The sequence below is a fragment of the Pelobates fuscus genome, chromosome 2 (genome assembly GCF_036172605.1).
Source record: "Pelobates fuscus isolate aPelFus1 chromosome 2, aPelFus1.pri, whole genome shotgun sequence".
NCBI classification, from domain to species: Eukaryota; Metazoa; Chordata; class Amphibia; order Anura; family Pelobatidae; genus Pelobates; species Pelobates fuscus.
The window spans coordinates 423964923-423988761 of record NC_086318.1 but is presented as its reverse complement, the minus strand read 5'-3'; the positions used below and the strand labels follow the sequence as shown (position 1 = coordinate 423988761).

The following is a 23839-nucleotide window of genomic DNA, read 5'->3' as shown; positions in this document are numbered from 1 at the left end:
TTGGGAGAAAAAAAAAATGAGGTAGCTGAAACGATAAAATATAAAAGCAATAAGCATTAAAACTGTATGATCTTGCTATGGTACTGATTGTTCCACTTGTTTTCCTTTATCTAGATTATTTTTGCTCCCTGGCAATTTTAAGGGTTCTAAATTGTGCATCTTTTAGTACAGATGTATGCTGGTATAGGGTCATTGAAACTGTATTTCATCAATCAATGGAGATCAATACTGAGTCCCTCTTTTATTTAAAACAACATTACCAGTTACCTTCTAGTAGCGTATGTTACGTTTCAAGTAACGGTATATGTTATAAACTAAAAACAAAAACAAAATGTGTAGTACTTAAGAACTCCACTCTGATTCTTGCTTGTATTGTATTACACACCATAAATAAAGAATTAAAAAAAAAACATTACAACCCCCACCACCCAAAAGTATTAAACTTAATAATTGTCCATGAGTCCACCTCCAGGGTTACCCTCCAGGGTTACTAAGGGTCCCCAAGCCACTTTCCACTTTCCACTGAAATAAACATTACCTACACCTCACCATGTGAACAATGTCCAGAATTTGCAGTCTGATTTGACCCGCACAGCATATGATGGGTTTGTCCCCATTTGGTACTAGGCCATTCAGACGTTCGTGAAAATCCCTGCCCAGAATTGCCTTCCTAAACGATGTAATAGAAAGCCTAGCTTTTCTTTTAAAGAGTAAAAAAACAATATATCCTTGAATTTACTCTTGAAGATGTGTGTAAAGGAATGTATCTGGTCTAGGACCGTTGGGAAACATTGTATTTTATTATGGAGTCTGAAAGTCTCAATTGCTTCATTTCTGTTTCTTCCAGGTAAAGGAACTGACGAAGGAATGGACGAACAAATGGAACGAAACGCAAAATATACTAAAAGTAAGAAATTGCTCGCTGGAATGTGAATTTGTTTGGTTTGTGTGGTTATCTTGTGCAATGTAACATACGATTAAATGTATCCGGATGTATCAGTCATGCATTTGGCAACATGAAGGCAGGTCTTGGGAAAAGTGAAATCTCAAGGACCCAGGCAGTATCTGATTTATATAAATGCGCTTTGTGTGATATATGGTGGTTTAATGGATGTGCTTTGGACCAACATCAAATGCTGTAACCGAATGTAATTGACCAAGCTACTTTAACGGCTTGGGTAGTGTAAGGGTTAATGTTTAATGATCGTAGTGTGCTATGTTGGAGTATTGCAGGGGTTCATTTCTAGTGAACTGTGCTAGGTTATAGTAGTGTAGTGATTGTTTGTAAGGGCAGCACTGGGATCCTACATGTCTCATTGTTTGAGATTAGTGGGATTTACAGTTCTGGACTGTGGCTATTTCAGTTGCTGTCATTAAAATGGCAGAAAGTACCAATTGGGAGTGTAACTCGCTAATCTCAGTGGTGAGTCCAAATGTGTCAGGATGCACATCAACCAAAGTAATATGAGCCCTTGTGGATTATGAAAAAAAGCAAGTCTGCCTGTCTCCTAAATGTTTAATTATAATGAAAATGATTTGATGGTTACATTGTTAAGGGTTACTCCAATCCTTTTAAAGGGGGGCTTTTTGTATAACATGCCACGTTCTTAAACATTAGTACCACCCACAGGGTTTTGTAAAACAACCAATAAACACGTGATACACAGTAAAACACTCCCATAATGAGATCACAATCCCTCCTCTCTATCCTGGAGATAATTGGGAAGTAATCCAATTATCTCCAAGGACAGAGGCAAAACTCCATTAAGCACATGGCAGTAAAAAGACAGTAAAATACAATAAAATACACAAGGTTACATTTATTACATAAAATACAGACATGCAACATATCCCCAGATAGCTTAGGTCTGAGCGCACATTATTCCTGAATGGCGCTCAGACCACACACATACAGTTCAATTGCCATGTAGCCAAAGTCTTTTATTACACGAATAGGCTCCATGGCATAGCTATCTGGGTTAAATGAGTTCATTCAGTAAATCCGTGAATGAACTGGCCGCGTGGGAACTGCAGACTGCTGCCATCCAGTGTTCAGTATGCGTAGCCGTGGCCACCGGAATAGATAATTAAGCTGCGGTTAACCGCAGCTACTGGGTGGTCAATTGGTGGCGCTCGCCGGCTTCTGGGCGGCCAATTAACGGCGCCTGCCACTGCCAGCTAACCGCGGCTCCTGGGAGGCCAATAGACTGCTGTTTGATCGGAATCTACCGAACTCCCGGGCAGAAATACATGAATAGACCTTTCTGCATAGGAAAATAAAGTATTTAAATGCCGGTCAATAGTCAAAAGGCAGCAGGCAGGCAACCAGGCTCCTCCAATGCACAGTGGCGAGATTGGTTATTTAGATATTTATAGTACTGTGCAGTTTAAATATAGTATAAAGATGTACCATTTTTCAGATATAATTGATGTAGTAATGACTCTGCCTGTGGTGTTACAGTGTAACGCAGCAGCACTTTATACAGCGAATAGAATGGAGACTGATGGGAGCCATGATCTCTTCATATTACATGAAGTCCTTCTACTAAATGACACACAAGGTGGAGATACGCACTCCATCTTCTTAAAGTTGCCACCTTTGGGAGTTTTAAGAAATCTGAGCTGTATTTTATTTTACGTTTTTGACCTTCATATGCTTTACAAAAGAGCCTTGTGGGTAGCACAAATGATTAATAAGCTAAATTATTTTTTACTTTTTTCTACATCTGTATGAGCCCCTAGTTTTTATACCACAAGTAAATTTAATAATGGTAATTTATGTGCAGATTGTTCATGTGTAATGTTACAATGCTTATGGATGTGCTTGGTTGATTTCCAAAATAACAGAGCCTCGATTTGAAAAGAATCCCAAGCAGTGAGGACTAAATGGAGACTGCTGGGCAGATGGTTTGATAGAATTGTCTGATAGTGTTGAATGTCTGTCCAGAGACTGAGCAGGGAATCACTAAAAGTAAACGCATGAGATTCCTAATTCAATTGTGAATTACGTTTTTTGTTTAATTTCCCACTAGCGAAAGCACCCAGTCTTAATCTCTCGCTGTCACACTGCACATCATATAAGCAGTAGTTTTCTGATTTGTGCACATATTTTTTTTTCTTCAATATTCTGCTGCCCAATACAAACCATAAGTGATGGTTTAAAACTGTGATGCTGAAACCCTGATACGAGTGCCCCTAAATACACACGGAGGTTGATGGCCCTTGTAGGAGTGTGTGTCTGAAGAATAGTTATCAATCTTGTAGACCTGAGTTTATAATTCTTTAGCATATTGTGGTCAGTGCTCGTGTTGGGGAACTTACGATCCAGTTGGTAAGGTTGACACCCCTAGACATTACTGACTGCTAGAGGGTAGTGATTGATTTTGAAGGTCTGACTTGCCAAGGGCGTTACGCACATCTCCTGATATGTTGCACACATCTAGTGTTTCACTAGAGCATAAGTAGCGAATAGACAAGGCAGTGTGGAATCTACATCGGTAGGGAGACTTGTTTTGAGAAGAAGAATTTAAACTTGACATTGAGTGATTGGGAGAATAAAAGGGGATTTGATAATATATAGTGGCTATGGGACATAGGGAACTGATCCACTGTGGGATAGAGCTGGACTACTGAAATATGACCTAGTTTCTGGAATGCTCCATTACTTAAAAATTGGTATTCAAACAAAATATTTGAGGAAAAAAATGTCTCAGTATTAGAACAAAATTAAACTTGTTCGTCCGCTTTGGAACCTCGTTGGTATGATGCATCGGCCTCCTAGCACTAGACATAGCAAACAGCGCTCCATTCTGTCTGCGAACAGAGCTGACAGGTAAAATGAAGTTACATTTTCATTATATTTACATTGTGTTTTATTGGTTTTCTGTATAATTTATGCATTTAATGTATCATTAAACTGTCAAATATGTGTTAAAATGCTGTTATTTTGTGGGTCTGGGACAGATTAATCTAATTGACATAAATTCTTATGGCAAATCTTTTTTATTCGGTTTTCTAACAAATTGGTTCCCAAACAGTCTTCTGGAATGGGTTAAGTTTGAGTTCCGAGGTTCTGCCGTAGCACCAAAGACTAAAAAAATAAAATACACTGGGGGCTAAAGTGTTGGGAGAAGAATGCAGTGACTGTGCATTTCCTCTCCATCTTTAAAAGGGGTGATCTGGATACATGTTGTTACGACACTCACCACCAGGGGAATGAAGCCGCCGCATAGTAGATAATCCCCTCTCTCCAGAAATGCAGTTTTAATCCAGCCGATCGTCAAACTCCCGAACGGAGCATACGAACACGGCAACTCCCCATCAGCAAACCATCCGAAATCCTTTCACAGCTAGAAATACGAAAATTACTGTCCCAATAATAAATCCCTCCACAAATGAGACCAAGCTCCGTCTTGAAGGTCAAACAGGAATGTGTTTAATGGGGGCTACCTGCCCGGTATTTATGCGGGTCTCCACAAGGTGGACACTCCCCTAGGGGACCTTGTGGAAGACTGTAAAACATATTGGACAGTAGCCAATCGCAGTGGCTGCAATATAAGCCCTTCCCATTTTACCCATAAATCTGTCTTCTCTATCCCGGAGATAATTGGGAAGAAATCCAATTATCTCCCAGGATAGAGACAGCCACCATTTTAAAACATAATAAGAAAAATACAATAAAATACATAAATTCAGAAATACAGATTGCATATGGTTCATGTAACGTATCCCCAGATAGCCTGGATCTGAGTGCATATTCCTACCGAATAGCGCTCAGATCCGATGTACCTAGTTCAATCGCCATGGAGTCAAAGTCTTTCACAAGTCCTTCGGTATACGAATGACTCCATGGGACGGCTACCTGGGAAAAGTCCATACAAAGGATAGAAACTCCCGAACTGACCGGTGTTCGTACGCCTCCACGAAATAGAAGGCGGGCGGCAGCTTTCAGCGGTGTTCGGCAGATAAAGTATCCGTTTTTAGTTCCATAGGATTTGCACCGAACACCGCTGATTCTCCTCGTGTCCCAAAATGGCCGCCGCCTCGTGGTCGGCATACGAACAACGACCACCTGTTCGAATGGAATGGAGAGGTGTCTGCGGTTAACCGCAACGTTCTAATTGAGGTCAATGAGTTAACGAGCAGCACACTCCTCTCCTGGGTGGCCGGTTGAAATCAAGGTAAACAGACGAACCAGCAATATAAGTCTATACAGATGGATTTGTCACACATGTTATAAGCCTGAGAAGTGAATAAGTTAGATTTGGGCACGTATTGTATACGTAATCACCTCCATGGCTGCAGGTAGGTTATAATAGTTTATTCACCAAACTGTGACTCTTGGTGCACTAAAACTGAAGGGCAAAATCCTACCCAGAATTGATGTTCTGGCCAAAAAATTAAAAAAAGAATCTCCAGTCCAGCTGTTGTTCCAGATTGTCTGTTTTAGCCCAACTGTTGCATATTTTTCAGTACAAAACAATCCCCTTTAGAAGAATTTTAGGAAATATTATCAAACCTAATTCTGAAAGAAGTAATTCTTCGCTCAATTGATACGGTGCTTTTCTAGGTTGCTCTGCGTAATATCCATTACATAAATACTTAAAATGTTTTGTAAAGTTAGTTTTACAAAAGCCATTTGATTCCTTCTTTTGAACACAGTGTGTGCTTACATCTGCTGTTCTGCGTGACTGAGCACACACTCACCCCTTTACTTATCCTCCTGCTGGATTTTGCACCCCATTTAACAGAGCGTTTAAATACAATGGTAAAACAGGGCTGGCAAAAAGCACTTCTCCATTAGAGCCATGTAGCACATGGGTAAGCAATTTCTGGAGCTGTCAAAATCCATGCTATTGCAACAGCTGTCAGCGAGGCAGTTATCCACATGCTGCTTCTTTTACCGCTACATTGTGACACCGTTAAACACTGTATCTTCTCTTGCATGTAGTGTGAAAAGGGTGTGAGCATGAGCGAGAAGAGTCTGGCACGTAATGACCATTTATTGAAAACTGACCGCCTACGTAAAAAATAAATCACTCTACACTGTTGTGTAAATCTCTTCTTTGCTAGTGGGTTGTGCTGCAGTAAATGTATATTTGGTACAGAAATGATTCTTTCTTTTATCGAACATGGGCCATGATTTTTATTAAAAAAAAAAAAAAAAATTGGGATACGTTTTTCAAACAAATTTGTCAACATTTTTAAATGATAAAAAATATCCTATATAAAACAATCCATATATATCAAAACATTAATATATTTTTTCAAAATATTAAATCATTTTAGAAGTTTAGCCCTAAAATATAAAATAATTTGAAACACTTTTCCAAAAATATTAAATTGAAGCCATGATCTGTAAGGCTAATAACATGGACACTTGCTAAGCTACACTAAAAATATATATATATTTTTTTCTGTGGACTCTAATCGCTGAAGAATAATAGGACTAGTGCTATGATCGAATGCTGTTATGGCATGATGAAGCTGTGTAAAACTCATAAACCCCCTGTTCGGCAGGGATCTATCATACATATGTAGATAAGCATTTAGAATTTTCCTTCCATTATATTGAAAAATGAATTAGTCCTCACCACTCGAGGTCTGGTGGCTGGGGTGCAGGTGACCATGAGATACACTTATCTCATCCAGTCTCTCGCGGGAGCAGTTTTCCTCTTACTTCTACTCTTCTTAAGCTCTCCAGGAGCCGACACAAACGCTGCACAATCGCGCGTGTGTGATATTAAAAAACTGAGATCTATGGAGTGTCACGTATTCATCCGCTTATAGAAATGTGGTTAATGACATTTACTGTCCACACAGGAAAAGTTGTGCCGAGCAGCAACCTAATCCACAGACGGGTTAATGCTGAGCAGCAATTATGCAAATGAAACCTGGTGACTGAATTTGGGGTCAAAGGCCGGTTACAGCCTATCAGAACTAAAGGAGGGGTATTTAGGCCCAGTTCTCATCCTGCTCAGTGCCCTGTCGTGCTTTCCCTTGTGGTTGTCCGAGAGCGCGTTCCTGTTATTAGTTTTCTACCTGTTTTTTGACTTTGGCTTTGTTTATTTGACTTCTCTATATTCTGGTATCCTGACTCCTGGCTTTCCTCATCGCTGTGTCCCTTTCTATGTTCCTTGACCTCGGCTAGTATTTTTGACTATTCTATGTATGTTAAATCTGGCCATTCTAAGGACCGGTAATGCGTTACTTATTTGTCATCCGTGCTATACAGTTCTACGTGCTGGATCAAACGGTAATCCTGACATGGAGGGTCCTGCAAGACTGCCGTATCCTCCATTGCAAGAGATAATTTCCTTACAGCCATCACTGGCGAAGTCTCGGGAAAATTACAAGGTTTGATGGTGGTAGCTCTACCTAGTGTCAACCTTAGTCAGGGGGAGGAAAAAAAGTCCCTACTTTGTCTCATTATGTCTTTTGACTGGGTTGAAATTTTAGGGAAATACAAACACGGTTAACCCGAGTATTTTCATAAAGATTTTATCTGCATTAGATTATTCCCATTGTCACTTGTGTCGGTATTGCAGGAAAGCAGCAATTTTTTTGTGGGGCAGTTGGATACTACCGGACTTATAGAACAAACCACTGAAAACTGAATGGGGAGTTTTTATACGAGCCCTTGGATTATAGTGTTGTGATTGCCTTCTCTTAAGGATCTCCGAGTGGTACATGTTTTTCATGCAGTTTCAACAGAAATACATTTTGCTAGCAGTATGAATTCCTCATGCAGAGAGTTGATGTGCGTCGTGTTGGTTGTGTACAATAAGAACCAGGATGCCCTCCAGCAGATGTGTTGATGTGTCTTTAGCCAAAAGATTATACCTGGGTCATAACAGTTTTAAGCAAAAACTACATAAACACCTGCTTTGCACAGGTGCAGTGTTGTTAAAAGTGTACTATTTTAGCCACTGATTTTATTTTACATTAAAATATTTCTTGAACTCACTTAGAGGTAAGATAAATGTTTTCCTACTCTTTTAAATCAGATGAATACAAAGAATGCCAGAAAAGGATTTTCGTAAAGCACAGAATTATCCACGTGGATTTTCTGATGGCTAGTTTAATGGGAGTTGGGAGTTGTGAGTTGTGAACAGCTGCGCACATTCTTTATCATTTCTGAACCCGCCTGCGGGGCTTAGCTATATAGAAATGAACGATAACAAATGTTTAAAATAATTCCTAATCCCTGACTGATCTTCTATTCTGAATGCATAAACCCATGGGAACAGAATTTTATCCATCTTCCAAATTTTGCCTAAACATTTTTTGCATCAAATTACATCATGAAGAGCGTTCTCTGTGAATAGATTCAAATATACACAGGCACAGGGGAAAAAAGAGTGTCCTCCATTGATGCAGATCTTGGGTTTTGTTCTACAGGGTTTTAATCTTGTTTTACTACCGATTATCCAATTAGTCTATATAATTGCACAAAATGAGGTAAGAGTGCCACAAAGCATTCACTTAGTATTTTTCCAAATTTCGTTTGTTGAGATGTTTCGCTTTAGCTACAACACGGCTCTATCACACTTTATATGACGTCCTGTAACTCTTTCTTAGATACAAGGCTAATACGATAACAAAAAGACCAAGATATTGCTACTGAAAGACCATCAAGGTTTAAAACAAGTTCAAACACTACTTCCTCACTGTTGTTCACACTGTGCATCTATCTTTCCTTGTTATCAAACCGGTAAACTAACAGAAACAAGCATGTGACCCAAATGTAAGCAAAGGATCCATCCACTTGCAAGACCCAACATATATCCACAAGCGATCGGATAGTCCCTTTGCCCTAAAGCAAAGGTTTGTGGTTTATCTTGTTCTTCATAAATAAATTTTGGGTGGCACGAGTGGACCCTAGTATACCCTCGACCATGTGCCTGCTTTCTTTTAGTTTATCTGTTAGATGAAGGGATGTTGCAATGTGACCCAGCTGATGCTTGTTTTTTGATTAAGAATACATTTATTCTGATAAATGCATGGGCGGCATGGTGCAGGAAAATCAACACAATCTACTGCTGTGCTCCTAATTTTTAATCCGTTGAGTTAAATGAAAATGGCTAGAGTTTTATGAACATTATTTAACTCATGTGAATGACATTGTCATGTTTTGTGAGCAACTTCTACATTTCAATGAGATAAATACAACATGGCCGCCAGTAAGGCAGTATCCCTAAAACTCCCATGTGGGGCTTCAGGCCTCTTTTCGCTTTGGGACCTGTGTGTCTCCTGGTTCTATAACTAAGGGATCTGCGTGTCTCAATACCTTGACCCAAATGTCCTACTGTTTGAGAAACCTGCGTGTCTTCATATGTTATTACCTTTCATATTGCAAATGCAATCTTTTCTATTCACATAGTGGATATTTACAAAAAAAACGTCACCACCTCCATGAGAGCTGGAAGCTCTCTATTCTTAGCTAGCCAGGTAGTACAGGGCTTAGCTCGTTGGCAGAGAGTAATCAGCTGGCACTCCGAGAGCTAATGGAAGCTCCATGTAGGAGCTTCTTGCGGTCAGTGGAATAGGAGACCAACGCCCAACAGACTTTAGGTAAGTTGTCAAATTGTTAGCATGTGGTTTGACTACTTGTATGGTGACGCGTAGTAAGTCATTTGCTGAAAGAGTCAGCTGATGCTCTTACCCATTTAATCCTTTTTATACACGAGCAGAGTTGACAACACTAATATGAGGGAGGAACTTCTGCACTAACTATATCAATATATTGATGCATTAAACATATGAAGACCAAATTGAGGCCATAGGGGGCCTAGCCCAGTTGGGTTTTAAAACCGTTTAAAATAAATCATTTGACTACTTCCATTGTGATGGTTTCAGGGGACTTTAGGCAACATAACTACTACAGTCTGTTGTAGTGGTTAAGTTGCCTAGACCGCCCCCTTTAAGGAAATTTGATAAATTATACTTTTATACCCTGCACCTTTCCTTTCCTTTCCTCCCCTCATTTATTTTACCTAATTGTAGTTAATAGTCTGGCAGCTTTCTCATTTGAAACAAAGCAATATTTTTAAGACAAAGATTAACAGTCCCAAAAACATAAAAAATAAAATAAAAATGAAAACATAACTCACCCCCAGGTTTCTATAGCTGTGTTTGTCAAAATGCTAGAAGATAGGGGGACGGGGCCGGGCCGCCGAGCCGTGAGGCAGCAGAGCACTATGCCTCCCGGCCTGAGCCCGGAAAAATCTGCAAATAACAGTGCTCAGACCGCTCCAAAACAGAAGGGACTAACAAAATGCTTACTGAGCAGCACCCGGGCTTTATAGAGACCCCAAACAGGACGGGCTCCGAGCCCCCGGAGTCCCCGGAGGGCCCTGTCCCCGACGCTGTGAGCCCGGTGGGGCGGGACCGCACCAACCTCCCGACGGACCGGTGGTCGAGAGGGCTGGGCACCAGCTCCAAATATGTGGCCGGCACCGGACGAGACACAGGAGTATACACCTCAAGGGGCCCACGTGGAGTTGGGGAGGTGCAGGGAGCAGACGACCGGAGGACTTTTGTGGTGGGGTCCAACGGACAGCTCGTGCTTCTGAGTGCCCACAATACTGCGGAGGGCCAGACCGGCGAGCAGGGATCGGCATGGGGGTGATGGAAGGAGGCCTGGCGACCCAGGGACAGTGTGATAGCAATGCCATGGAGGCTCCCCCCAGACGCTATAACGCTCTCTCCAGTGAAGTGACTCCAATCCACATATTGAACTGACCCAGTTAGACTGCATAATGGTCCTGCCGTTTTATAATTCCCATTTATTATTTTTTTTTCCTTTATTATTTCATGCATTCACTCTTCACGCAGTTAGCATCAACCAGGCCTGTACTATTTAGACCGTTACGGACTATGCAATCGTAAAATGGCAGCTCGCCAAAAGAGAGTTTCTTGATGCAAACTAGGAGGTTCTGTCTCTACGTAATTATTATTTTTTTTTTAACATTTATGATTGCTGCGAAAAATTTCTTACTCTGTCCCGCAGAAATTGTTTAAGTTGCCAAGTTGCTAGCGGCTAATGCACAAATTGTTTTGCTTAAACCCGCTAAACAGCTCCTACAGGGGCCAAAGTTTACTGTTAATCGTTACATTATAATGGCAGTGCATGACCAGACCAAAACGCAATGAAATGCACGCTACCAAACACGGGTATGCCTGCTATAATGCTTCAGCTTTGATAAATCCGCCTGTGCAGGCGATAATATGTGTGCCTTTTTATGTGCTAAAATTTGCGGCTCTACGTAGGCGAACACCGGCTTTACTAAAATTAAATACGGACAAGTAAACTCTAGGCTAGCATGCATAAGAACTTAACGTTTTTACTATTGCTTACTTAAATAGCCAAGTTGCTGCATTGGGTGGCGAATATTGACAAGCTTAAATCTAGGCATAGAACTGTCCTTACTCAGTGGGACATGTATATAAGTTACCAGCCTTGACGATTATACACTAATTTTCAGGCTTGCCTATCCTGTAATTAACTAACCGCTGCTTTAATGTTAATAGATAGGATCTATCATTACGTCAAGAGACCTGACTAACGTAATACTCCTTCCAGATAGGATTACCGTACCATATGTATCAGCGGATATGTGAGCTTATGTACAATGCATACAATATTGTTTTTGATTTCTTTGCCTCAATAGTTTTCGTCAAATCTCTCATCAAGCTATATCTGTGTTCAAGCCCACAAAGCGCTGTTATTAGATATTTAACCATGTAGCTCAACACCCACATGCAGCTAACATAACATGCTACATTAGTTCGATATGCACAGTCGGTACTGTAACACATGCAAATGCATTCCTGCACAGTGTATGTACGTTCAAATGTTCTGATCACATCGCCTCTGCGCAGGCGATAATTCGTATTCACTTTTATGAACCGATACTTAAGCCTCTGCGTAGGCGACTGTTTGCTTACATGAAAATCTATCTAATATGAGAACTCAAGACTCGATACCAATAAACATATTTAAAACAAAATGCTATAAGATAAATACACATTCAAATAACCTCACATTTTCCCAAATGACATGGTGCGGGAAAGACAAAGAATAGTTTAGGTGCAATTTATTTCAAAGCACGAAAACAGATTTGTTCAGTTTACCAAAGAGCTGTGGGCGGGCTAGCCCTGCAGTTTTAGCCAATGATTGTATTCCAAAGTTGGGCAGATTTGTATCTGTATTGCAAATGTATAATGTATAATTACCGTACAGCTGTAGGGGTTATGCATTGGATACCAAGGAGAGCCCCAGTTATTTTGTAAATTGTTCCAGTATATTTTGACACAAAAATGAAGAATTAATCCATAGACTTATAGCACCATAACAACTCCAGAGAATTGCAGTGGTTATGGTGCTCGCATTGCCCCTGTAATGCTTTTTATAACTTCCGTTATGCAAAATGAGAATATATGAAAACCAGTCCCTTTTCTTGGCTTCTTTCTTTCTATATGAAGAGACATTTTAGTGTAATTTTTACTTTATTTTCTCGGGTGCGTATTAAAGCGATGTCGGTTTAGGTTTTGCTATTCAGCATGAAACTAACTGCATCACATTTTTCCATTATAAACAAAGATTAAGGTACAGTCAGTTTCAGTTTGGTTGCTGTAATAAAGTACAAAACTGTCTCCATTTCAGAAAGCCATTTCCAGTTTGTGGCGATACATGAACCCAATTTCTGTGAGATAATGAAAAAAGTATCCGTGCATTCTTCTCCACTGGGATGCGAAAATTCCATTTCTAGCTGCCTTATCACCAACCAATTTCCCTAATCCGAGTTTGTTAGCCTTGATGAAAAGTTTTAAATTAGTAGACAGACCTAGCATTGTGTTGAATAGTTGGATTGGGTAGGATTATTACGATTTATGTCATACTGTACAGACGATATTTTTCTCTTCCCAAATACTAATCCTAAATATGCGCTCTCCCAGTGAATTCAAAAATATCCCTTCTCTAATATTTAAAAATGCAAATGACAAAATAAAAAAATCACTTGTTTAAATTCTACGTTTTCTCATGCATCACTGCAAGTATACTCGATCTTCATTCATGTTTTGTCATAAATACATTTTACAAATTGATTCATGCTACCACAATGCTGCTTTTAATAAATTTTATATTTTATCTGTTAAAGGGCCAGGGTTATAGGTGATATTCAATGTTATATTCAGTGGTTTCTTGAAAAGTGACAGACCATTTTTTGATAGCATATGTATATTAAACAGAGGGGGTTATGCATTAAAGAGAAAATTCAAGCTTAATTTCAAACTTTAAGTCAGTTCATCTACTCTGGTCATAAATCTGAAATTCATCTTGTTTCTGGCATTTGTTTTATTTTCTGGTACCAAATTCAAACTCATACAGTTATGGTTGATGTATAAAAACAAATTTAAATACTTAAGACAAGAATGAATACATGAATATATATATATATGTGTGTATATTACACACTTCGAATGGCTGTTTAGAAGTTATGTTTAGAAGGACACTCTGCGCACCATACCCACTGCACCTTAATGTGGTTATTGTGGTGCAGAGACTTTCTGGGCATGTTTCAAGAGGTTTGACCCTAAAAAAATAATAAAATAATAATAATAATAATAATAAAACAAAAGCAAAACTCTTACCACTTGGCCAATGTGAAAGTGGCTTTCTGCTGTAGCCCGTCCAGAAAATTCTACATTAAACAGACCGTGCAATAAAGAAAGTATAAACATTAGATCTCACTTTACAGGAAGTGTTTAGGAAGGCTGTGAGAGTTGTGCAGGGAGGTGTGACTAGGGCAGTGATTAGACTCCCAATTTTTTTTTAGAATTGAGTAGTGAGACTGCAGGGGCATGATCTATACACCAAAACTGCTTCATTAAGCTAAAGTTGTTTTGGTGACAATAGTGTCCCTCTAAACTTTAAAAAAAAAAGAGGCTGAACATTAGGACATATGTATTTTTATATAAATATATGGGCTTAGAGATCTGCTTAAGATCAATGGCAACATTACAAGATCTGTAGTAAATGTATAGGTTAAAACAAGGGTATGCAACCGTTGGCACTCCATTAGTTGTAGACTACATTTCCCCTGATGCTTTTCCTGCAATTTTCAGAGCATTATGGGAGATGTAGTCCACAACATATGGAGTGTAGAAAGTTGCCCACGCCTGGGTCGAAGTATGTGGTTTTCTTTTGTTTGTACCTGGCAGTCTATGTTGACTGCGTACATGCCTGTATTCTCTCTCCATAAGGAGTGCTACCTCACACAGTGCCTACGTCTGAGATGCCACACTCGACATTGTGACACATTGTGTACCCACTTATTGCCTTTTATATTTTATATCTGTGCCATGGCAATATTGGTACAAAAAAACTTAAAGTAGTAATACCTTTTTTTTTTAAATGTATTTATTAGTTTTTATTCTGACATGAATTTGAGATAATTTTCGGTAAAGTATTTCAATGCCATCTTTGTATGATAGGTTCACTTTTATGAAGCCTTCCCTCTCGCAGATCTTTATGGATCTACCTTGAGTCTTTTTTTTTTCTTTTTGTCTGCGACTTGTTTCCCTGGTTTTACTTTCTGAACAGTAGGGGTCACTGCTGGTTCATCCCAGCTCTATCGTACCATTTCTTGCTGATCAGTCTAGTGTGAATAATAACATACTATATACGTTTCAAAATATACAGTGCATACCCGTACAGTGTAATTGGTTATCACATGATATATACATTCATAAACTGCGCATTAAGTCTGGCATTGCATCTTCCTTCATTAAGTCAGAGCAGACTAGTTTACAGAATAATGCCGTAATATCTCATCTGTACAAGTCATTGTGCTCACAGGTACAGTCATGTTGGCTGTGTTGTTATATCATGTGCTGGGATGATTATTTTTTTATGTATCTTTCCTTATTCTTTGTAAGACAGCACACTGCAAGTGGGTATTTGTCTATCGATTTATCTGTTGAAGTATTATGCTAATGGAATGCAAGATGCAATGATGGACTCTGAGATGTAAGCCCTGGCATAGAACATGAGTGTATTGGGAAAGATGACCCATGACCCTCTAACGTAATATGCTGATATTGTGAACTGAAACTCCCACCACTCTCATCCAGGTTCTGCCTACCCTCATCACTGTTGAGAGTCTCAAACCCTGACTGTGATCAATTGGGCAAAGGGTTCTCTAAAACCCTTCCTACTCTAACCCTGAATATGGTCAATGAGGTTAAAGGTAATGTTATGAATGGTGATTTTGAAGGGTTACTGCAAACCTCCTTACCATCACAGGCAGCCACTGTAGTGGTTATGATGCCAAGAATACCCTGGCCCCATTTTCCATTAACAGGACAAACAGTTTGCCTTCTTACCTGGGTCCCTACTGAGTGCCGAGGGTGCTCCACTGAACAGTGACCTAACCCAAAGTCCATCCTGCTGATGACATTGTATGATTGGCAGATCATTCACAGTTTGGTCAGATAAGGGTATGTGGGGTGTTGAGGGCTTTACACTTATGTGGGAATTAATTTTAGAACATAAAGTGGTTTATTTGCTTAACTGGAAATTGAAAAAAGTTAATGAGAATGGCAGACATATCTGTATTGGGGGGAGGGAGGAAACCAAAATCTTCAATTCTGCCATTTTACCAGAGTGGTTATTTTAAAGGGACACTATAATCACCCAGACCACTTCAGCCCAATGAAGTGGTTTGGGTGCCAGGTCCCCCAGGTTTTAACCCTCCAGAGAAACTGCTATGTTTACATTGCAGGATTAATCCAGCCTTTAGTTGCTGTATTCCTGACGGCCGCTAGCTTTCCTATGGACTGTTTGAATGCGCGCACGGCTCTTGCCGCGCATTCCGCTCCACTCGGGAGCAGACGTCGGTGGGGGAGCAGAGGGAGCACAGCGCTGAGTTAAAGTAAGTAACTGAAGGGGTTTTAACCCCTTCAGCACCAATGGAGGGGGGCCCTGAGGGGGGGGGGGGAGGAGGAGGGGTTGGGTAGTAAGGGTTGTGTAGTGTCAGGAAAACAAGTTTGTTTTCCTGACACTATAGTGATCCTTTAATTACAAGTAATATGCATCTAGCACGAAAATGTGTTACCATATCAACCTTTATCAAGATATGGTGTTGGAATCTTAATTGGTTGCCAACATTTTGTCTAAATTTGGTCCAACATGATACAAAGTTTCTACTTTGTCTCCTGTAAATCTTCTTCTAATTGTGCAGAATTGTCATCTTTCCCAAAAAGCTCTCTATGATTTCCAATAAAGAAGAAACCATGTTAACCTCTCTCGGTTTTTGATTTATTCATTTAAAAAAAAAAATTAAAAAATCATTTTATTAAAGGACCACTCTAGTGCCAGGAAAACATACTCGTTTTCCTGGCACTAGAGTACCCTGAGGGTGCCCCCACCCTCAGGGACCCCCTCCCGCCGGGCTCTGGAGAGAGGAAGGGGTTAAACTTACCTCTTTTTCCAGCGCCGGGCGGGGAGCTTTCCTCCTCCTCTCCATCTTGATCGCGACGTCATCGGCTGAATGCGCATGCGCGGCAGGAGCCGCGCTCGCATTCAGCCGGTCGCATAGGAAAGCATTTACAATGCTTTCCTATGGACGCTTGCGTGCTCTCACTGTGATTTTCACAGTGAGAATCACGCAAGCGCCTCTAGCGGCTGTCAGTGAGACAGCCACTAGAGGATTTGGAGGCTGGATTAACCCTCATTATAAACATAGCAGTTTCTCTGAAACTGCTATGTTTATAAAAAAAAGGGTTAATCCTAGAGGTACCTGGCACCCAGACCACTTCATTAAGCTGAAGTCGTCTGGGTGCCTAGAGTGGTCCTTTAATATCTTGCTCAGCTGTGTAGTTTTCGTATTTTGTCATAAGATAAACAGAACAAAAAATTAGGCAGAAAAATGAATACGGTAGAGTTGCAATCCCCAGAAATTGGTACAAGATCTCCGTAAATGATGCAGTCACATTATAAAATTCAGTAAAACTTGCTCAGCCTCCGTAACGGAGCATATGGCAGCAGGGCAGTAGACCATAAACCGCTTTCTAAATTCCACAAATGAATGGCAATAATGGGTTCTCATGTATTACTTTTATACAAATCAAGTACAAATAAATGTTCAACTAAAGCATTGACATTTAAAAAAAAAAAAAATACATATATAAATAAAAGGGTAGCAAAAATGGGGGAGAAATAAAAGCAACTGGGAGACTTAATTCTCTTGTACAACCTTATGTGCACTCTGTTATTAACTGATAAATTCTGTAATTGCACATGTGCACTGATTTATCTCCAGCAATGCATGTGCTGTGTGTAACTAATTTGCATGCTTTGGCTGTTGTTAAAGGGACACTGTAGGCACTATGACCATTCCATCTCATTGAATTTGTTTTAGTGCCTGTAGTCCTCTGGCACTGCCCATCCATTCAGTGTTAAACCATTTTCAAGCAGTTAAACTCAGAATAATGGTCCCTGGATTCCCATAGCCCGGCCCCCAATGGAGGTGTGGCTAAGGCAGAGATTACACACTTCCTTCTAGCCATACCAATTCATACAAGTAATTAGCACTTTGAGTGTCAGCTGACTGCTTTCTGCCTATCACAGCCATTCACTGCAGCACAGGCTAATGCTTCCTCATCATACTAAGCAGCACAGAGGGGGTTGGGGGGGGGGGGGGAGGGGGGAAGGGAGAGAGGTGCTGAGAACTCTAATTTTGCATTAAAAAAACATTTAATACTGAGTGGAAGAATTACATTGGGGGACTCCAGACACTTAAACCAATTGATAATGAAGCACTTACAGTGCCCACAGTGTCACTTTATCTAGCAAAGCATGTGAATTAAAATAGATTAAACTATAGGTTTTGCTATTTGTTATAGTTTTCTTCATTTGTTTTGCTAAAATCCGGATTGTGAAGCTTCCTCTTTGATAAATATATTATTTATTTCTTAACTATATTATTTAGTAGGGTTTTAAAGGAACACTGTAGTGCCATTAAGGCAAACATTCATTCCTGACACTATAGCCATATAGTGGATATTTAGGTAACTGTCCCCCTCCGATGTTGGGAAAAGTGATTTTACTCCCCTTTTCTCAATGCCATACTAGTCTTGCCATGGCTGGCTCCGCCTCCATGACTGAGACCATCAGTCTTGATGATCTCAGCCTATTCAATTCTTTCCCATAGGAAAGCACCAAGAGGTTATTGTGCATGCAGGGCAAAACGCCCTGTGCCTATCATCAGCTCCTCATATAGATGCATTTAATCAATGCATCTCTATGGGGAATGTTCAGCGGAGACGCTGAACGTCAGTGCTGCACACAGGGCAGCATTGAGATAGTGAGAACCTCTCTCTGGTGGCAGTTTGAGATACAGCCACTAGAGTTGTTACTAGGCTGAAAATGCAGTGAAAATGTAGTGTTTGCAGTGCTCAGCCTCAAGGGCAAGCTACTGACACCAGATCCACTACATTAAACTCTAGTCGTTCTGGTGACTATAGTGTCCCTTTAAGGACTGTAGATCTTTATGCATAGAAACATAGAAACATAGAATGTGACGGCAGATAAGAACCATTCGGCCCATCTAGTCTGCCCAGTTTTCTAAATACTTTCATTAGTCCCTGGCCTTATCTTATATCTAGCATAGCCTTATGCCTATCCCACGCATGCTTAAACTCCTTTACTGTGTTAACCTCTACCACTTCAGCTGGAAGGCTATTCCATGCATCCACTACCCTCTCAGTAAAGTAATACTTCCTGATATTATTTTTAAACCTTTGTCCCTCTAATTTAAGACTATGTCCTCTTGTTGTGGTAGTTTTTCTTCTTTTAAATATAGTCTCCTCCTTTACTGTGTTGATTCCCTTTATGTATTTAAATGTTTCTATCATATCCCCCCTGTCTCGTCTTTCCTCCTATACCTGTTAAGATCCTTTAACCTTTTCCTGGCATTTTTTTTTTTTTTATTCTTTATTTTTATGGTGCATATAGATAAAAAATACTCGCGTGGGGTACCCCAACGGCAATCCCCAGGCTTATTGTTGGCATTCGTTACACTAAGGGATTCAAGGGTACTTGAACAGGTTAATGGTGAGAAAGGGGGTTATGGGCACATGCACATTTTATGTTATAAACAGGCTAATTACAGGTATGATCTTGTATCTATAGCTTAGTAGTAACGGTAAATGATTAATGAGTCCAGTAATATGCAACAGTAGTTTATACTTTCCAGCTTAGAGCGAAATAGGTAGATGCTGCATGCTGCTTGTAAGAAGTTGGGTGGTTGCTTTAACTATGCGAGAGAAAATTCACCCCTTAGGCCCCTGTGGCTACACATGGGTAAGTTTAGTAAGTTTTGCCAATCATGACAGAGTAACTTACAGTTGTGCAACATACATATTATGCAGTTTAAAATCAGTGGGGCGATTTAGCAGAGTGTCCTCATGAGTCCCTGATTAGCTGATGTCCCCTGTGGGCTTTGCATGTTCTCCCCGCAGCCGGGCTGTCTGCATATGTCGCGGTTCCTTCAGCTTCAGTCTGGTGATGTTGTGTGGCAGTCTGGGAGTGATTTACGGTATCTGGCGTGAGAGGCTGGTTTGTGTGGAGAGTAGAGTGTCGCAGGCTGAGTTCCGATGATGTGTGCCTCTTGACTGTGTCTCCGTCTCTTCCGCCCAGCTCCAGTGTCTTATGGTGAGTGTCATAAAGTGAGCTTCATGCTGGGGCACTAGAATACGTGTGCCCAGCTGGCTGCTGCGGGTGTTAAGTTGGGTGATGTCTGTAAGCCGCGCTGGTTACAAGTGGTGCGGGGAGATAGTTTTCAGTCCCTCTTCCACGGCACTGGCGCACGTAGCCTGTGCCATCTTTAATAAAGGCTGCGGGTCGAGGTGGTGATGTCGCTTAGTCCTGGATGCTTTGTAGAGGTCGAGGCCTCAGGGTGAAGACCGGAATCACCCCCACCAGTCCAGAGGGTAGGGGGGGGGGGGGAACAGGACCAGTTCCTCGTGGGCCTGGGTTCCTGAGTGGGCACTGTTAGGCGGGATAGTGGAGCAGCGGCCGTCTGCCCCACTCACCGCTGGAGTAGGCCTCCACCTTGATAACTAAGGTCTCTCCTCCAAGGGACTGCAGCTCAAGAAGCCAGCCTCTCCTTGGATCCAGTGCCCCCTGTGCACTGACGGCCACCACTGCTGGTCAGTATAGCCTTCATAAATCATAGTTTCAGGACTTAAGTGTAAGTTGCCGGAGCTGATCTATCTTGTGGCCATCCAGCTCGGTGGTCCGGCCCCGCCCCCCTTCCTCATAATTTTTATCCTGCAATCCATGAACCAGTTTAGTAGCCCTTCTCTGAACTCTCTCTAAAGTTACAATAGCCTTCTGGAGATACGGTCTCCAGTACTGCATACAATACTCCAAGTGAGGTCTCACCAGTGTTCTGTACAATGGCATGAGCACTTCCCTCTTTCTACTGCTAATAACTCTCCCAATACAACCAAGCATTTTGCTAGCATTGCCTGCTGCTCTATTACATTGTCTGCCTACCTTTAAGCCATCTGAAATAATTACTCCTAAATCCCTTTCCTCAGATGTTGAGGTTAGGACTCTATCAAATATTCTGTACTCTGCCCTTGGGTTTTTACATCCAAGATGCATTATCTTGCACGTATCCACATTACATTTCGGTTGCCACAACTCTGACCATTTTTCTAGTTTACCTAAATCATTAGCCATTTGGCTTATCCATCCTGGAACATCAACCCTGTTACATATCTTAGTATTCTCAGCAAAAAGACATACCTTACCGTCAAGACCTTCTGCAATAGCAGGATATCTAATATTTCATCAGGATACATCTTAACCAGTTCACTGACTCATCCAGACAAGTTTTAAGCATTCCCACAAAATATATCCAGTGGTTTCAGAATATGCCGAATTTCACCAACAGTTGGGAGTTGTGTAACTTTCTAATTAATAACGTACCTGTTGCAGTCTCTCTCAAATTTTGATATTTACTGACACTGGAACGTAAATGTGATGCCCTGTACAAAGAAATGATTATAAATGTTTAACAGCAATACGAGTAAAATACATGCTAAACAACCTAGTACCAACCACTTGAGACCATAATTATCTGGGTTATCTACTTATAAATGACAATAACACATTTCTGGTACAAAAAAATGGTATGACTGTAAACGGACAGGAAAGCCACGCAAGCAGCTTTAATCAAATGGTAGTTGTGAAATCCCAAATTTATTAACAAATTCGAAATTCAACCATGGAAACATAAAAAACAGAAAGAGCCAAAAAGTTCAGTCATGTACACGTTTCATGACCTAGGGCACCTACTCGAAGACAATTTAGTAAAGGTAAAACAAAATGGCGTACATTGTGGCAGATTATTGGTTGAAAATCCTACATCTACTTGCATACTTCAATCCGAATGTGTTCATAGCTTAAAGGCATTCTCATGCTGTTCTTTTAATTAGCTTGTGATTTCCCCCTCATGAGTGAAGCGCTTGGCTTGTGCCTTATGGGTGGATGTAGGTTGCATGGTTGTGACACTCCATAAGGTATTCCATATATCCATAATAATCACCTCTCCTCCATCCCACCGTTATAGTAAAGGATCTGTAAGTTGTTTTTGTGAAATATTCTGGTGATCAATTTAGTAGAGTACGAAGATACAAATGTTTTATTCCTCCTGAATGATTCTTCCCAAATTGCATTCAAACCTATTTAAAAAAAAGTAAGATGTATTTTTGTAGTGTGAGGAAGTGAGATACTTGCTTCTGGGGCTTCGCAGGAACACATCATGTTGTTTAGTTTTTTCCCCACTTCTCTCCTCCACCAAACTTAAGAAATGTGTTTTTGTTCAGATCGTTTTGTCCATAGTGCACAGTGTAAAAAAATATCATGTAGATGGTAATTTCGGAAAAGCTTGATTTAGGAGTGGATGTGATGATGAAGTTCACAGAGACAATTAGATTTTGTGGCATTTAGAAATGGGTTTTGGAAAGTGATACAAATGGCAATCAAGACTTCCGAAGTACACGTCTGATTTCAACTTTTTTTTTTTTTTTTTTCGTGAGCCTGAGTTAACTCTTTCTTACCTTAAAAGTGAATGACAATCTGTGTAAACCAATTGGTTTATCTTTTATTTCTTAGGACTCTTTGGTGGGATTAAAAGTGGTCTACAATGTCTACATGATCTATATATAGTCATTTTTTCTTTTTTTCTTCTCAAAGTACCTTCATACCTCTGTGATTGGTGTGTGTTTGTGTAAGAGACATCTTACTAAAAGCCCAAATCAGAGAAGTGGAAAAAAAATATTGCAAAACTAATATTCTTGAACATCTACCGAATGTCTCTGACAAGGAACAAAGCTACAGCTGGGTAGAGGTCATAGGCTACAATTGTCTGATGTGCTACGCCAGATATTATTTACCCATTTCAATAAGGGAGTTAGGAACATAATTTCAGAAGTTTTTATTCCTAATGTAACAATACAGAGGGGAAAAGCACCAGTATCTATTTCACCAAAAATATGCATGTAATATTTTTTTTCTTGCATTTGTTTTTTGTGTGTGGGGCGGGGGGAGGCTATAAATAAAGGTATCTAGCATGAACATTAACTGGAAAGCGAATTCCTTCACCTACGGTAGACCCTCCCATTTTGTCCAGACAAACCTCATGTCTAAAACCATCCAAATACACACTTCTATACTATGTGTTGCATCTAGGAGTGTATGAGAGACAAGCACTGATATGAACAAAGTCCCTCATTCAGGGCCGGTGCAAGAATTTTTGACGCCCCATTTGTTCCACCCACTCATGCAGACTTTTTCCTAAACAATACAATACACACACACACACACACACACTGACCCATACAGACATACACACTGACCACACATGCTCACACTGACCCTCCTCCACACACACACAGTGACCCATACACACAGACAAACACAAACAGACCCATATATATACGCTGACCCATACACACACAGACCCATACATACACACACACACTGGCCCATAAAGACACACGCTGACCGATACATATACACACACATACACACAGAGACCCATACAGCCAGACACACAGACCCATGTGCATACTGACATACACAAACATACAGACTGACACACACTGCAAGTTCTCTCTTATCTGCATTGCACTTTGCTCTTCGTTCCTGTCTTATTTACTGCACCTTGCAGACGACACTTTTGGCCCAGCTCCATTTCCAGTTATTCTCCCACACACTTGTCCCCATGTACAGACCCTTGCGCTGCCACGGTGCTTGTCTGGGAGAGGGGACCTGACTTTGCAGGCTGTGGTAAATGCTGGGCCGACATTCTACCGGGCGCTAGTCTACAAACAAGTGCTCCCTAGCACCCGCTTATGCAGCTGGCGCCCGCCGCTGCCTGCTCTATATAATCAATTCAACTTGATAGGGGGGGCGGCCAGACAAGCGGTAAAGCCACTGCCAGCGCCCCTCCCCTTAAGAAGCGCCCTCATTTCTGCCCTCTAAATTATCAGTCAACGGTGCTCACTAAAAGTGCCAATATCTCTTGAAATCAACACTTTTATAATAATAAAAAAAAAAACCACAAAAACGTACAGGGACAATCAATTAAACCCTAAAACCCCAAAACACTTCAGCAAGTTAAAGGACTTTAGGTGCTTGGTGTGTTTCTTTTAACAAGTAAGGAAATAGTTCCTGTAAATTGGATTGGGTCCAGAGTGTAGGAAAGCCCAGAAAGGTTGTGTTCATAAAGAGGACAGACAGGGTAATCTGCTTCTCTTT

The 23839-nt window shown here is 40.7% G+C and overlaps 1 protein-coding gene across 1 annotated transcript in view; it reads left to right on the top strand.

The window, feature by feature from the left end:
- The window catches only part of KIF16B (kinesin family member 16B), a 303581-nt gene that overhangs the window by 85942 nt on the left and 193800 nt on the right, over nt 1-23839 (top strand). The window contains exon 12 of the mRNA XM_063444040.1: nt 848-907. Within this exon, the coding sequence (XP_063300110.1) occupies nt 848-907 (60 nt within the window). The remainder of the gene's footprint in view (nt 1-847; nt 908-23839) is intronic.